Source organism: Cetorhinus maximus, chromosome 8 (assembly GCF_964194155.1).
Source record: "Cetorhinus maximus chromosome 8, sCetMax3.hap1.1, whole genome shotgun sequence".
Classification (NCBI taxonomy): domain Eukaryota; kingdom Metazoa; phylum Chordata; class Chondrichthyes; order Lamniformes; family Cetorhinidae; genus Cetorhinus; species Cetorhinus maximus.
In genome coordinates, this window is record NC_135886.1 from 34,914 (window position 1) to 50,463 (window position 15,550).

The following is a 15,550-nucleotide window of genomic DNA, read 5'->3' on the forward strand; positions in this document are numbered from 1 at the left end:
GGGAAATATCAAGCGGCCTCATTCTCCACCCTCCAGCCTCCATGTTGCTTCATTCAGAGAAGCACAGGGAATCTGGACAGCAGTTACAGCTAAAGCAGAGGAGTGTGACATTGAGAAGTTTGGCATACTGAGACTAAACCGGAACTAAGATAAAAATAACTAACATAGGGCTAAAAATTGGCATGCGCTGTTTTTAGGTGGACGTGTCAATTTGCCAACTCCCTATACCTGCTGCGGTGCAGGTAAGCAGCACTTAAATTTGGTGTTGCCTTCTCATGTACCTGGTTGTAGCCTTGGGCTGAGTGGCTCTTGTGCTGTTGGCTGTCTGAATGCTCAGCAGGGGCAAAGATCTGCACTATTACAATACACCTGGTGCAGTCAGCCTTTTCCTTCCTAAAGGCAGTCTGTCCCTCTTAAAAGCAAATACTTCCCTGATTTACAGGCAGCTGGTGCTGAATATTATTGCTGCAATGGTAAACAGTCTAGAGGAAGGGCTCCAGGTTCATGAATGCAGCACTGGAGTCCTTAGTGGAGGAGGTGAACAAGGGGAGAGGTGTTACAGATCCCCAGGGATCAGGAGACCCTCATGGACCACCCTTCACTGGGACTGGGAGCAGGTCACCAGGGAGGTCAATCCCTGGTGTCTTGCCGAGAGGGACCGGCCTCATGTGAGTGAATGCGTCCTCCAGTGACAGCTCCTAGCCTGTAACACTCGTCTCTCAGGCTGCTCAATGCACCAAACCTCAGTCACTCGCCCATCATCAGCCCCTGGTACTCAGGACTCATGCCTAACATCCAGAAACTCCACGTCCACCATCACAAACGTTCCAATGATGCCTGTCTCATCCCCAGCTCCAGCTGCGTTCCCATCACCCCAAATATTCAGCGTTGGGAGATACATCACTCAAACACAGGTCTACACAATGGCTGATATTGGGCCTTGTCCTCTTGCAGGACACAGCGCCTGAATCTGTTGATCCCAATGGAGGAGAAAGTTCTGTGCATCATGGGGGTCGGCTGGGATGGAGACTGTGGCATTTACATAGCTGAGAATATGATGAATGATGCCATGTTCCTGCCTTTTGCCCCTTCTCAACTTCGAGTTGAGCCTTATCCTGCTGTCTGGCACGGTGTGCGGGCTGCAGGTTGTGAGCTCATTAACCTTTCGCTTTCCATCCTGCCCCCACCCCAAACTCTCTCTTCTCATTTTCAACTTCCAGACACCCAAGAGCTGTCAGGTGCCCAGACTCAGCAGCCCCAGGTGGAGGAGAGAGAGCCACCCTATCACCACGGCTGACCTGCCACTCACAGCCACCAGCTCAGCCACAGGCACTGTACTGCTACCCCAAAAGCTTGGAGAGAGTTAGGATCTGCACGTGGTGAGTCTCCGTGCATCAGTGGGCTGCAGTCGTGCCAGGCAGGAAGGATGGTCTGCGTGCCAGCTGGTCAGAGGACAAGGTCACAAACAGGTTCTGCTGCAGAGGATTGGAACATACAGGAGAACACCGATGGACGTTCAGACTGAGAAGCTGGGTGGATGGGCTGACCTCCAATGCAGCTTCTTCTCACTGTCAAGGGGAACAGACAAGCCCGGCTGTAACTTGGCAGAGGGCATTGTGTGCTGTTTACCCTCTTGGCAGCCCCGGTACCATCTCCCCTGCTGTTTTGCGGAAACAGAGGCAGTGCCACTGAAATCCCCTAATCCTCTGTGTCCTCCTCACGAGGACACAGCAACACTCTGCCAAATCCAGTAAAGCACCACAATGACACTAGAGAACTTCTCCAGCACAATGGCAGGAGATATTCCATATTACTTTATCTGAAAACTGGGTACCCGGCCCTTTAAGAAATGCCAGTACAGCACCTCCACCATCACTGCACCCCCCACCCCAGCCAGTTCTTTGCTGATTGGCAAGTGAATATATACTTATATAGTCCAAATTTGAAAGTTGAGTGCCATATTAGCCGGTAGGTTCCTAATTTTACACCCAATATCCCATGTATTGTACAGAACGCTGTGTTATTTCTGCTTCATGTTAAATTTCATTTAGGAATGTGTCACTGGTGCTGCTGGTTGTGAGCTAGGCAATAGTATAGGAGGTATTGTTCAAACTGGTCACTTACTTGAAGCCTTGATGATATGCATGACATCGGTAAGAAGCATTGCAAAAAGTCATTAAAAAGGCCATCATTGGGAGGAAGGGATCCACCTCAAAAGATTGAAAATCTGCATCATTGAAAAACTTTAGCTGTTTTTCAGATGGCAAAGGAAACTCCTTCAATTGTATTATTTATTTATTGCGCATCCCTAGTTGCCCTTGAGAAGGTGGTGGTGAGCTGTCTTCTTGAACCACTGCAGTCCCTGTGGTGTGGGTACATCCACAGTGCTGTTAGGGAGGGAGTTCCAGGACTTTGACCCAGCGACAGTGAAGGAACGGTGATATATTTCCAAGTCAGGATGGTGAGTAACTTGGAGGGGAACTTCCAGGTGGTGGTGTTCCCCATGTATGTGCTGCCCTTGTCCTTCTAGATGGTAGTGGTCGTGGGTTTGGAAGATACTATCAAAGGAGCATTGGTGAGCTCCTGCAGTGCATCTTGTATATGGTACACACACTGCTGCTCCTGTGTGTTGATGGTGGAGGGAGTGGATGTTCAAGGTGGAGGATGGGAACCAATCAAGGGGCTGCTTTTCCTAAATGGTGTTGAGCTTTTTGAATGTTATTGCAGCTAGGCTCATCCAAGCAGAGGATTTCATCATAATCCTGACTTGTGCCTTGTAGATGCTGGACAGGGTTTGGAGAGTCAGGTGGTGAGTTACTCGCCAGAGGATTCCTAGCCTCTGACCTGCTCTTGTAATCGCAGTATTATATTGCTAGCCCAGTTCATGTTCTGGTCAATGGTAACCCCAGGATGTTGATAGCATAGATTGCTGAAGATGGTCATTGTCTGGCACTTGTATGGCTCAAATATTCCTTGCCCATTATCAGCCCAAGCCTTAATGTTGTCCAGGTCATGCTGCATATGGACATTGAGAAGTCTTGAATGGAGCTGAATGTTGTGTGATCATCAGCAAACATCCCCACTCCTGACCTTATGATGGAAGGAAGGTCATTGATGAAGCAGCTGAAGATGGCTGGGCCTAGGACACTGAGGAACTCCTGCAGTGATGTCCTGGAACTGAGATGATTGACCTCCAACAACCACAACCATATTCCTTTGTGCTAGGTATGACTCCAACCAGCGGAGAGTTTTCCTCCTGATTCCCATTGACTCCAGTTTTGAGTTTTGAGCTTTGCCCCGGCTCCTTACAGTCACATTTGTTCAAATTCTGCTTTGATGTCAAGGACAGTCACTCTCACCTCACCTCTTATTCACAATATATTAAATAATCCATAGTGATAGCATTTCCCAAAGGTCATAAATTTCAATCTCTTGACAAGTTTCACTTACTTTGAAATCTCAGCTATCTCATATCCAGCATCGATGGTCTCTTTACCAGCAGCAACAGCAGCTGTGAGCAGGAGTCTGTCCTTCCCTGTAGATTCTGCCTCTGATTTAAAGGCTTGTAGCAATTCCTACAAATAATGAGTACATTTTGATTTTTAATGATGATAAACGTCATTCAGAATATAATTACTGTAGCCACAGCTCCTGTGGTATTCTGTCTGTCTTAACTTGCTGTCATTGGATATGAATAGGACTTATTGTATATGATACTGTGTGTACTTCCCTGTGAAGGTACTGTCTAAGGAGGCCTGTGGGGTTCCTGCAGTGCATCTTGCAGACGGTAAACACTGCTGCTACTGTGCATCAGTGGTGGAGGGAGTGAATGTTTGTGGATGGGGTGCCAATCTAGCAGTCAGCTTTGTCCAGGATGGTGTCAAGTTACTTAAGTGTTGTTGGAGCTGCACTCATCCAGGTAAGTGGGGAGCATTCCATCACACTCCTAACTTGTGCCTTCTAGGTGGTGGCCAGGGTTTGGGGAGTCAGGAGGTGAGTTACTCGCTGCAGGATTCCCAGCCTCTGACCTGTTCTTGTAGCCACAGTATTTATATGGCTAGTCCCGTTCAAATTCTGGTCAGTGGTAACCCCCACGATGTTGATAGTGGGGGATTCAGCAATAGCAATGCCATTGAATGTCAAGGGGCGATGGTTAGATTCTCTCTTGTTGGAGATGGTCATTGCCTGACACTTGTGTGGTGCGAATGTTACTTGTCACTTGTCAGCCCAAGCCTGGATATTGCCCAGGTCTTGCTGCATTTGGACATGGACTGCTTCAGTATCTGAGGAGTCACGAATGGTGCTGAACATTGTGCAAACATCAGCGAATGTCCCCACTTCTGACCTTATGATGGAAGGAAGGTCATTGATGAAGCAGCTGAAGATGGCTGGGCTGAGGGCACTACCCTGAGCAACTCCTGCAGTGATGTCCTGGAGCTGAGTTGATTGACCTCCATAATATAAAATAAAAGCAAAACACTGCAGATGCTGGAAATTTGAAACAAAAACAGAAAATGCTGGAAAAGCTCCAACAACCACAACCATCTTCCTTTGTGCTGGATATGACTCCAGTCAGCAGAGAGATTTTCCCTTGCCTCTCATTGACTCCAGTTTTGCTCGGGCTCCTTGATGCCACACTTGGTGAAATGCTGCCTTGATGTCAAGGGCAGTCACTCAAACCTCACCTCGGGAGTTCAGTTCTTTTGTCCATGTTTGAACCAAGGCTGTAATGAGGTCAGGAGCAGAGTGGCCCTGGCGGAACCCAAACTGGGCGTCAGTGAGCAGGTTATTGCTAAGCAAGTGCCACTTGATAGCACTGTTGATGACCTGTTCCATCACTTAACTAATGATTAAGAGTAGACTGATGGGGCGGTAATTAGCCAGGTTGGATTTGTCCTGCTTTTTGTGTACAGGACATACCTGGGCAAGTTTCCATATTGCCGGGTAGATGTCTGTGTTGTAGCTGTACTGGAACAGCTTGGCTAGGGGCATGGCAAGTTCTGGAGTATAAGTCTTCAGTACTACTGCCGGAATATTGTCAGGGCCCATAGAACTCAATTTTAGATTCCTCACTTTCACCTGAGAGTTCTGAGGAGAGGTCATTGACCTGAAATGTTAACTCTGTTTCACGCCCTGCAGATGCTGCCAGACCTGGTCAATGTTTCCAGCAGTTTCTATTTTAACTTCAGATTTCCAATGTTCACAGTATTTTGCTCTTGGGAATGCATGATTGATTTTCGGGTCTCCCAAGCTGATTTGTAGTTGTTTTCTTGTACCACACGATGTAAAGCTTTTAGCAGAACTATAATCTTGTCTTAATGAAAGAAATATGAGATTTTGTTGCTGAAGAAACTGTCTTCTATAATGTTATACTAGAGATGATAGTTTTAGACCTTTCACCTTAACCAGGACTGTGAAACGGCTTTTGTCTTCCGGTGGACTGTCTCGAGAGCCGGGATACTCCCAGTCCAGGTCTAAACCATCAAACCTGTGGTTCCGCAGAAAGGTGATTGCAGAAGTGATGAATGTTGATCGCGTTTGCTGTGTAGCTACCACACCAGTAAATCTAATCACCGGAACAGATTAGAAATAGAGAAAGGATTAAATTCATAAATATCCTTTGCAGAACTGATGGCACATTTATTTCTGACCAGTTGATCCTCATACTAAACTCCAATGTTTAACTGTTGAATCCCTGCTCAGAACAGCTCACAGAAATTTAGTATTAAAACTTCACCTCGGAATATTGTCCTAAGTTCTGACATTTCTGTCACTGCACCAAAATCCTTACTGAATAATTTTATACTTAAGCGTGTATCATTTTACATAATTGAAGGTGTGCAGTGGTAAATCTGTACCTAGGATTTATTTTACATTATGTTATGGGGATAAATTTCTGGTATATGGGAACATGAACTTACTCACATACCCTGGTTTCAACATGAAGTGACAGTGGTTTCAGTTTGTTGATTTCCAGGTTGTTACGATCTGGTTAGGTATAGTCAACATTTAAAAAGAAATTCAAATACCTCATTTTTACCAGCAAAAATACCTCACCAGATTTCACTTTCGAAAAAAAGACAAACTATATTGTATAAAAGACTTAAACAAAACAAGCACAATTAACTTAACAATATGGTTTATAACTATATATGTTATGTGTTCAGGTTTACTTTCTACTACCCCCAAGAATCTTCTGAGAAAACGCTTCAAATCCTAAAGTGATATCATTTCGCAGGGGCCACACTTAAATATGCCTCTGGAGATTTTTCCTCAGCTCCAGATATTCTTAGCGGCAAAACTTTCTTTCACCCTCCCTTGACTGTGGATGTCTCAGTCCTTTGTTCTGGTTACTTTTTCAAAACTTCCAAACTAATCTGCTGGTAACTTTCTTGTTCAATAAGACGCTGTGTGGTCTACTGTAGATTATCCCATTAGCTTCAAGTTAGGCAATATTCCAGCTTCTGTTCCTCACCAGATTTAAACTGCAATTAAGCCTCACCCGCCTTCCACAACCCTTAAAAGCAACATTTAAGTGTAATAGACTCCAAGCTGCTTTAATTGCATTTAACCCATTTTTTATACTGTTAATCTTTAGGTCCTAAGGCAAAGAAAACACATGAACCATGAACTAGATATTTGTAACAAGTTTTTTTCATTTATTGCAGGAAAAGCCCTATTAATTGCCCATCCTTAACAGCCTCGAGAAACTAGTGCTGAGTCACCTTCATGAACCACTGCAGTCTAATCACTCGCACAGTGCTCTTAGGTAGGGGACTACATGATTTTGACCCTGCAAAGATGAAGGAACAATGATTCCGGTCCAATGCAGGATACTATGTGACTTGGAAGGGAGTTTCTTTTTATTTTTGTTCCTGGGGTGTGGACATCACTTGCTTGGCAACCATTTATTACCCATCCCTATTGGCCCTTGAGAAGGTGGTAGTGAGCCACCTTCTTGAAATGCTGCAGTCCATGTGGTGTTGTTCTCTTGACTCTGCTGTTTTTCCAGGTGGCAGAGATCATAGGTTTGCGAAATGCTGTTGAAGACACCTTGACAAGTTGCTGCAGTGGACGTCTAGCCTCCAATGTTGTGGTCATTTGTTTGCTGTTTGTGAACTTTGTAGAAAGGTGAAGGTGAATGAATGGCTTACCATGGAATTGTACAGGGCCCCAGGCAGCTCGGAAGCAAGAGATATGATGGACATACAACCAGGTAAGATGGTACAGGGACACTGTGCCCATTGCCATCCTGCCTGTCCACCCTTAGGCCAATTGGCATTGAAGGACCACTTAAGGGTCTCTTCCTGCCACTACTGGTAAAATGCCAGTGGTAGGTGGGCACTTTGGCATGTGGAGGTGGTGCCTGGTATACCTTGGCAGCCTCCCTGTGGGCTTGGGTAGGGGGGTGCCCCTCCTAGCACTGTGTGGCCCTTGGAAGTCCCTCCCAGTGGCAAGTGCCACTCCCACTGGGGGACCCTCACATTCATGATAACCCCCAAGGCCCCCCTTGCCAGTGCCTGCCTGGTTGGCCCTGGTGAGCCCCGGCGTCACTAACCTGCACTTGCCTTGAAGTCAGAATGTGGTGAGTTCCAGTCCCACCATAGAGACTTAATGTAGACTGACACTTCACTGCAATACTGAGGGAGTGCTGCACTGTCAGAGGTGCTAACTTGCCAATGAGACATTAATTCAAGGCCTCGTCTGACCACTCAGGTGGATGTAAAAGATTCAATGAGACTATTTTGATAATAGTGAAGGGTTCTGCCCAGTATCCTGGTCATTCTGTATCCATTATCTCTCAACAAAAATCAATAAAACAGGTTATCTGGTCAACTTGCTGTGTGCAAATTGGCTCCAGCATTTGCTATATTACATCAGTAAGTACATTTCACAAACCCTTCATTGGTTGCAAAGCACTTTGGGGTGTCCTGATGTTGTGATAGATGTTTTATAAATGGAAGCTCTTTCATGGAGAACACTCTATTCCTGCTGTTTTCCTTTCCTGTAGTATTAAAGTCAGTAATTGCACATTTTTAGTCCTGCCGAAGTCAATGGGCTTTTGCTACAGTTTTTGGCCCTGCCCCCACCCCCCTTCACAGGGCCAGAGAATTCTGCCCCTAGAGTCCAAAACTGCACACAACCTAAAACTGGAAGACAGGAATTACAATCGTGGAACAGGCACTTTTAATTGGTCTTGGCAGTAATAAGTTAATAAAGAACCAGCTTCTAACTCATAAATGGCAAATGTTTGCATTGATATAAGGACATTCTTCTCTACATAAAAAGGAATCAAACTTTGGAATAGGTTTTCAGGGAGAGTGAAAAAAATAAAGCATTTCTATTTTTATAGCGCCTTTCACATCCTCAGGACATCCTAATGAAGTTGTTTCTAACTGGAGTCACTATTTTAGTTTAAGGTATGCTAGACATGAAATATTACAATCATTTAAGCAGCCACCAGATGTTCCAAAGGGGGACTTAACGGTCTTTCTGTAAGAATATATGAAGAATGACCTTCTTCATCTTTCATGATCTTTTGCACTTCTAAAGTACGAAGAAAGTGTTGGGTGAAAATTCTCCATTAACTAACTGGACAGATGATTCTCCCTCTCCTATTCACATGGTCAGTGACAGATGGTGTACACTGAATTCTTGATGATTGAAAATTTGTAATTTTTCAAAAGGGCTCTTCAGAGCGATTGGCTCCTCACAGCAATTCCATAAACTTCACTGTTCTGCAGATGCCAGTTGGAAAACCAATAGCCTGGGGTTAAGTTCTTGCAAAAGTCACCATATGATTTGGACTGTCTGTTTGCTGGAGCAATCTCCATTTCTCAGCATTGTCATGCTGAGCAGGCATGAGAACATTACAAACTTTAAAAAATCCGTATGCCCTTTTTAAAGGCTGTGTTTGCAGCTAACGCCATGCACACACAATTGTATGCTGATGGTCAGCCCAGGTTAACAGCCGCCATCTTTATAGGGGGCAACGTGCGACATGAGCTCAGCTTGTTTACTTTAAGAACTATGAAGCATGCAGCAAAATAAAGTGACTGTCAGTTCTTTACAAAATCAAAATTAGTTCTGCAACATTATTAACTCATAGATTCTTCTTAAACTGAAGAGATTTGAGAATTTGACATGTATGCAGACGTTTTAAGGCAGGATTCTGCCTCTTTCCAAAACTGCTAGAATTAGTGAGCTCAGTATAACATTGCACCAGTGTTCTTTCCTGTGTTGACTGAATCTTTCGGATCACTGAATATTTGTCAATATGTATTCACAACGCTTATAAATTGTGAGGGGGCAGAAATCATTAAAGTGATTTAATGATGGGTGTTTATTAATGCTTCGGGATTGTCCATGTCACTCCTCGTAGAATATCACAACACCTTCCAAATGTCAATAAGATGCTTGTGGGACACATAGAATCCACAAGCTAAGAGCATATTGTAATAACCAAGTTAGAAAGCAAAATGAGTTGGTGGTGTTCGGGGTAAACTGATATGTACACATCATCGGATTTCGGCGTATGCGTGGACCTGTGTGCACGTGCAGACAGGTATTGCCAGCCATCTTGCACGGCCATATTGCATTGGCAGGAGACATAGTGCTTTTTAAAAGAGGACCTGTTGATCTTTAAGATGGCTGACCCAGGCCACCTGACATTTGAAACTGCAAGTTGTCCAAGCTTCTGGGAGCTTCTAAAAGGTGGATTACAATGAACATGTCCAGACCACATTCTCGTGGAATGCCGCATCTGCTTTTGTTTGGACTTACCCCAAAATAACAAGGACAATAAGGCCTCAGACTTTGTCTCCAGGACTACGAGGTAACAAAGGAGAGCTAATGAAACTGACTCTTCACAAGGGGAGTGCTAAGGACCCCTATACCGCTCTCTTCTCTCCGCTGGAATCCAAGATGGGCCGTGTCACGACTAAGACGGTCAAGAAAGCCGCCTGAGTGATTATTGAGAAATACTACACCTGCCTTGGCAATGACTTCCACACCAACAAAAGGGTCTGCGAGGAGATTGCCATCATCCCCAGCAAGAAACTTTGCAACACTATATTCGATGGTTCTCACCATGGGAGGTGAAAGCCACTTCAATATGAACAGACTATAAATTCCATAGTTTATCCTTAGCCAGTCATCACCTGACTGAAACTCTTTGATTTGGGAAAGCCTTTTATTTTAAAGTCGTGCTTGCTTTGCAGCACAATGCAGAAGTAACAACAGAAGAAACATCACTGCAGAAACCAGGCTACAACATTGGGCCCTAACAGAGCCACAAAGCTTAAAGTTTAAAACCTCCTTGAAACCTATAGTGGGACTGGAACTGAAAGATTCCAAGTTTGCCTGGAAACTGGTTCTCCAGCTACAAGAATTACCAAGGCTGCCTACACTATCTGCTGTGCATCTCTGATTCTGAGGAAACTCCGTGAAATCCTGTCTTCAGCTACCTCCGATTATCTGATCTTGAAGTCCAGAGTGGGAAAGCTCCCCCTCTCACTGGACTTTTACAAACACGTGAACTGTTAACTATTCTGTTTTCATTTCACATCCGGAGAAGTGAGACTCCTTTCTGTTACAGTATCCCTCTTGTATGTGTGTGTTGTGTGTGAAATACAGGGAGTGCTTATTTAAAGTTGTGGTTTTGTTGCCAGGATTAGGTTCCTTTGGACATTTCTCTTGACAATATACAAGTTGAAATACTGTACTGTACATGTGCAGCACTGTGCATTCCTAGCTGAGCTAGCTTGTAATATAAAGTATATAAATATAAAAGAAAGACAATATCCAATGTGAATTTTTAGAAGCATTTCAGTACATTCACCTACATATCAGCACTTTTAGAGTGATCAGGATCCATCTAGTGGCTGACATGAGCCAGTGCAGGTAGCAGCTGTAGTCATGACTAACTGTACCGACTGACCTGTGCCACTCGATGGAGGCCAGGACTTCAATGCTCATTTAGCAGTGGAGCCAAGATTGGAGTAGCAAGAACGGAACCCGGGAACTGAGGTGAAAACAGAGGCTGGGAGACGAGGGCAGGAGTCAAGATGGGGCTGGGAGGCAAGGCTGGGGTGAGGCAAGGTTGGGAGGATACAAGGCTTGGGAACAACACCAAGAGGTAAGGCTGCAGTGGAAGGAAGAAGGGCTGACATTGAGAGCAATGCGCTGGGGGTAAGGTCATGTGAGCAGGCTGACCACAGAAGAGTGGCAAACGACGTTAAAGTGAAATTAGCAACATTAACTGGATATACTGAACTAAAATACTGTTTTATTAACAATGTTAAAGTGAAACAAAGTTGTGAGTCAACATTAAGGGAGGACTTACTGTAATGATAAACATTTCTGGAAAAAGTGTGTGTGAATAAATAATGCACCTGGTTTAAAAATTCAGGAAAGTCTGCTGCTAGTGACTTTGTAAAAACTGACCACACATAAAGGGGGGTGGGTGGGGAGGATGTAGTTTGGGCACACATCTTAGCCTTATCTAAGTTAAACCACACTGATCACGGACAGAACGATAGTAGAATTAGGGGGTTCAATCTGTCTCTCTCCCCTGTCCGTAATAGCATCAAATGGAGAAATCTGTAAGAAGCCTGGAATTACTTAAACTATGTGTCTATTGCCGTAATCTGTTTCACAACTGAAAATTGCCAACTTCATTTCTCTAGTTATGGTTAGGGTTAGAAATGCTGATATTGATATTTACCAACTCTCAGCTCACTGAACTTTGAGAATTTTGCTATTTTGTGAAAATGAAAATATTACAGATATTACCTGGCGGTACCAAAATTCCAACCTCCAATAGCTATAAGTGTTTTCAGATTATTATTTCTGTTAAGAAAAAAAAGACAAACTATGATTTTCAATATTGCAGTCAGATAGGGGCATATTACATGAACATTTGCTTTCTCTACCATATGAAGAATACACAACAAATATATCAGTTATCACGGTCACAAAATGTTTAAGTAGTGTTGGATCCAGTGCCCTTGGTTTGCTGGGACTAAAATATCCGTGTTGCTCGCTTATTTCGGGGTGACTGAGTTGGTACAGAGACAGAGAACATCAGTTGATGGTTGTTAGAATAAACACATGCTGTTTATCTACAAACGAAACTCAGTAGTTACACTTGTGTGCTCACAGCTCAAAACCCTGCCTTCACTCTTCAGTGTCGAACTCAAGACTCTCACAGAGAGGTAGCCTGTGCGACTCTGCTATTGCGTATTAAGATCATGTGATCTTACATTGCAACACTTATCTTAAAGGTATATTACACATCAGATTACCACAGTCGTACAATGTGAGAAAAGTGTAAATTGCAAAATGCATCGAAGGTTTGTGACGAATGCAACTCAATGCGAATGATATGGCTTACCTATTTTTCAGATCATTGAATCTCCTGTACATAGGTTCATCATTCCATTCATAGGTGGCGATTTCATTGTTTGCCAAGCTGCCAAAAGCATAAATCAGGTGGGTGCACATGCAGGGGTCAACATTTTCTGGGAAGAATTTACCGCCTTCTGGTCTGTACTGAGCCCAGTTTGTGTAGTAACAAACCAGTTTGTAGGAGGAGACTAAAGTGTGTGAAGAAAATGTTGCAGTTTGAGCAAGGCAGCTGCAAATCACAAATCACTGTTTATCACAAAAAGACTCTTTTACTCACAATGACAATTCATCATTTTTTATTCATTTATGGGGTGGGGATGCTGCTGACTAGTGTTTATTGCCCATCTGTAATTGTCCTTGTGAACTAAGTGACTTGTCATTTAGGGGTTAACCACATTGCTGTGGGTCTGGAGTCATGTGCAGGCCACTACTCACTAGAAGTGAACTTGATTGTTTTTACAACAATTGATAATCATTTTTTATTGAATTCAAATTTTACCATCTGCTGTGGTTGGGTCTGGACCCAGATCCCCAGAGCATTACCCTAGATTGCCAGCCCAGTGACAGTGCCACTACACCACTGCCCTCACCCCCTAAGTATGGGAGTTTTAAATCCCTGAAAATAATTTGTAGTAAATATACAGAATCATTTGGGTTTTTTTGGGTTATTGTTGTCAATTCTTAGTAAATTAAAAAATGCATTCAGAAATTTTCAAAACATTAGTATCCTTGCGTCCAAAATAAAGCTTAATTTTCAGACCCTGCATGAAGGGGCTGCAAATGAATGTCATTAGTGGAAAATCCCAAAGCTGATTACTTCATCCTGGGACATGGCCAGTATCCTGGATGGAACTGGATTCTAGCACACATTTTTAAAAAACTTGCACAAGAGATTCCGAAAACTCGAGCTGCACTGAACGTAATTTGGGATTAAAATTCCGTTATCTCTTGCACTGATTTTGTCAAGTTCGACTGGATTCCAGCAAGAGAGCCGGCATTACCAAGTCAAAATTCCACCTGTCAGCCAAAGTCATTATTCCAAGGCGCTCAGTAAGTACTGGATCTATCTGTTTTAATGATGGTTAGGAAAACTTAGAGGGTAAATTTGACTTTGGGTGATGGTACAAATGCAGCAATATTGATTCAGCGCCCGTTATATCTCCCTCCCGATTTTCATGAACTTCAATGCTTAAACCAACTTCCAATTCAAAAACTGCCATGGTGGGATTTGAACTCATGTTCAATTGGATTAACACTGCAGTAAAATAACCACTGCTTTACTGTTCCATGGACCAATGAAATGCAGTACTTTGTATAAACGAGAAATGAACAATGACTTACCCAGTGATATGTGCAGAAGGAAGATCAAACTCACTGAAATAAGAAAAAATACACTTTGTTATTTCAGCACATTTGTAAAAATTGTATTAAATGCCGGTAGAATTATAGGGTCAAAACAATAAATTACAAACTAATTTAAATTTATAAGTTAATTTGATTATTATGTGATAGAAATTAGATTATACAGTATAGCAATTGATTTAGACGTTAGATTATAATTTTGTGTGCTTTGATATGGTTTTCTTTCAGATAAATTGACTCCGGGACTTAAACTATTTGTGTAGGTTGACAGTTTGTGAAAATCTAATCAATCTGGATATAAAAGAATAATTTCCTGAGAATGTACTGGCATTGCAAAAACTCACCCAGTCCCAGCACATACTAAGATAAAAGTGAAAAACTGCTGACGCTGGAAATCCAAAACAAAAATAAAAATACCTGGAAACACTCAGCAGGTCTGACAGCATCTGCGGAGAGGAACACAGTTAACGTTTCAAGTCCGTATGACTCTTCAACAGAACTAAGGAAAAATAGAAGAGAGGTGAAATATAAGCTGGTTTAAGGGGGGGTGGGACAGGTAGAGCTGGATCGAGGGCCAGTGATAGGTGGAGATAACCAAAAGATGTCATAGACAAAAGGTCAAAGAGGTGTTGAAGGTGGTGATATTATCTAAGGAATGTGCTAATGGTGACATTAAGAGTAGAAAGCAGGACAAGCAAGGTACAGATAGCCCTAGTGGGGGTGGGGTAGGGGGAAGGGATCGAAATAGGCTAAAAGGTAGAGATAAAACAATGGATGGAAATACATTTAAAAATAATGGAAATAGGTGGGAAAAGCAAAATTTATATAAATTATTGGAAAAACGGGGGATCGGAAAGGGGGTGGGGATAGGGGAGAGAGTTCATGATCTAAAATTGTTGAACTCAAAATTCAGTTTGGAAGGCTGTAAAGTGGCTAGTCGGAAGATGAGGTGCTGTTCCTCCAGTTTGCGTTGAGCTCCACTGGAACATTGCAGCAGGCCAAGGACGGACATGTGGCCATGAGAGCAGGGTGGTGTGTTGAAATGGCAAGCGACAGGGAGGTCTGGGTCATGCTTGCAGACAGACCAAAGGTGTTCTGCAAAGCGGTCACCCAGTCTGCGTTTGGTCTCTCCAATGTAGAGGAAACCGCATTGGGAGCAGCGAATGCAGTAGACTAAGTTGAGGGAAGTGCAAGTGAAATGCTGCTTCACTTGAAAGGAGTGTTTGGGCCCTTGGACGGTGAGGAGAGGGGAAGTAAAGGGGCAGGTGTTGCACCTTCTGCGGTTGCATGGGAAGGTGCCGTGGGAGGGGGTTGAGGTGTAGGGAGTGATGGAGGAGTGGACCAGGGTGTCCCAGAGGGAACGATCCCTGTGGAATGCCGCCTTGGGGGGTGAAGGGAAGATGTGTTTGGTGGTGGCATCGTGCTGGAGTTGGCGGAGGATAATCCTTTGAATGCGGAGGCTGGTGGGGTGATAAGTGAGGACAAGGGGACCCTATCATGGTTCTGGGAGGGAGGAGAAGGTGTGAGGGCGGATGCGCGGGAGATGGGCCGGACACGGTTGAGGACCCTGTCAACCACTGTGGGTGGAAAACCTCGGATAAGGAAGAAGGAAGACATGTCAGAGGAGCTGTTTTTGAAAGTGGCATCAGTGGAACAGATGTGATGGAGGCGAAGGAACTGAGAGAATGGGATGGAGCCCTTACAGGAAGCGGGGTGTGAGGAGCTGTAGTCGAGGTAGCTGTGGGAGTCGGTAGGCTTGTAATGAATTTTGGTGGACAGT

The 15,550-nt window shown here is 43.9% G+C and overlaps 1 protein-coding gene across 2 annotated transcripts in view; it reads right to left on the reverse strand.

Annotated features, from left to right (window-relative positions):
• LOC144683350 (acidic mammalian chitinase-like) overlaps positions 1-12,591 on the reverse strand; it is a 35,301-nt gene extending 22,710 nt beyond the window's left edge. For both annotated transcript variants that reach the window (XM_078546284.1, XM_078546285.1), the window contains exons 1-4: positions 12,395-12,591; positions 11,794-11,850; positions 5,401-5,566; positions 3,451-3,575 (exon numbers count right to left, since the gene is read on the reverse strand). In XM_078546284.1, the coding sequence (XP_078402410.1) occupies positions 3,451-3,575; positions 5,401-5,566; positions 11,794-11,850; positions 12,395-12,504 (458 nt within the window). In that variant the 5' untranslated portion in view covers positions 12,505-12,591. The remainder of the gene's footprint in view (positions 1-3,450; positions 3,576-5,400; positions 5,567-11,793; positions 11,851-12,394) is intronic.
• Between the last annotated feature and the right edge of the window lie 2,959 nt (positions 12,592-15,550).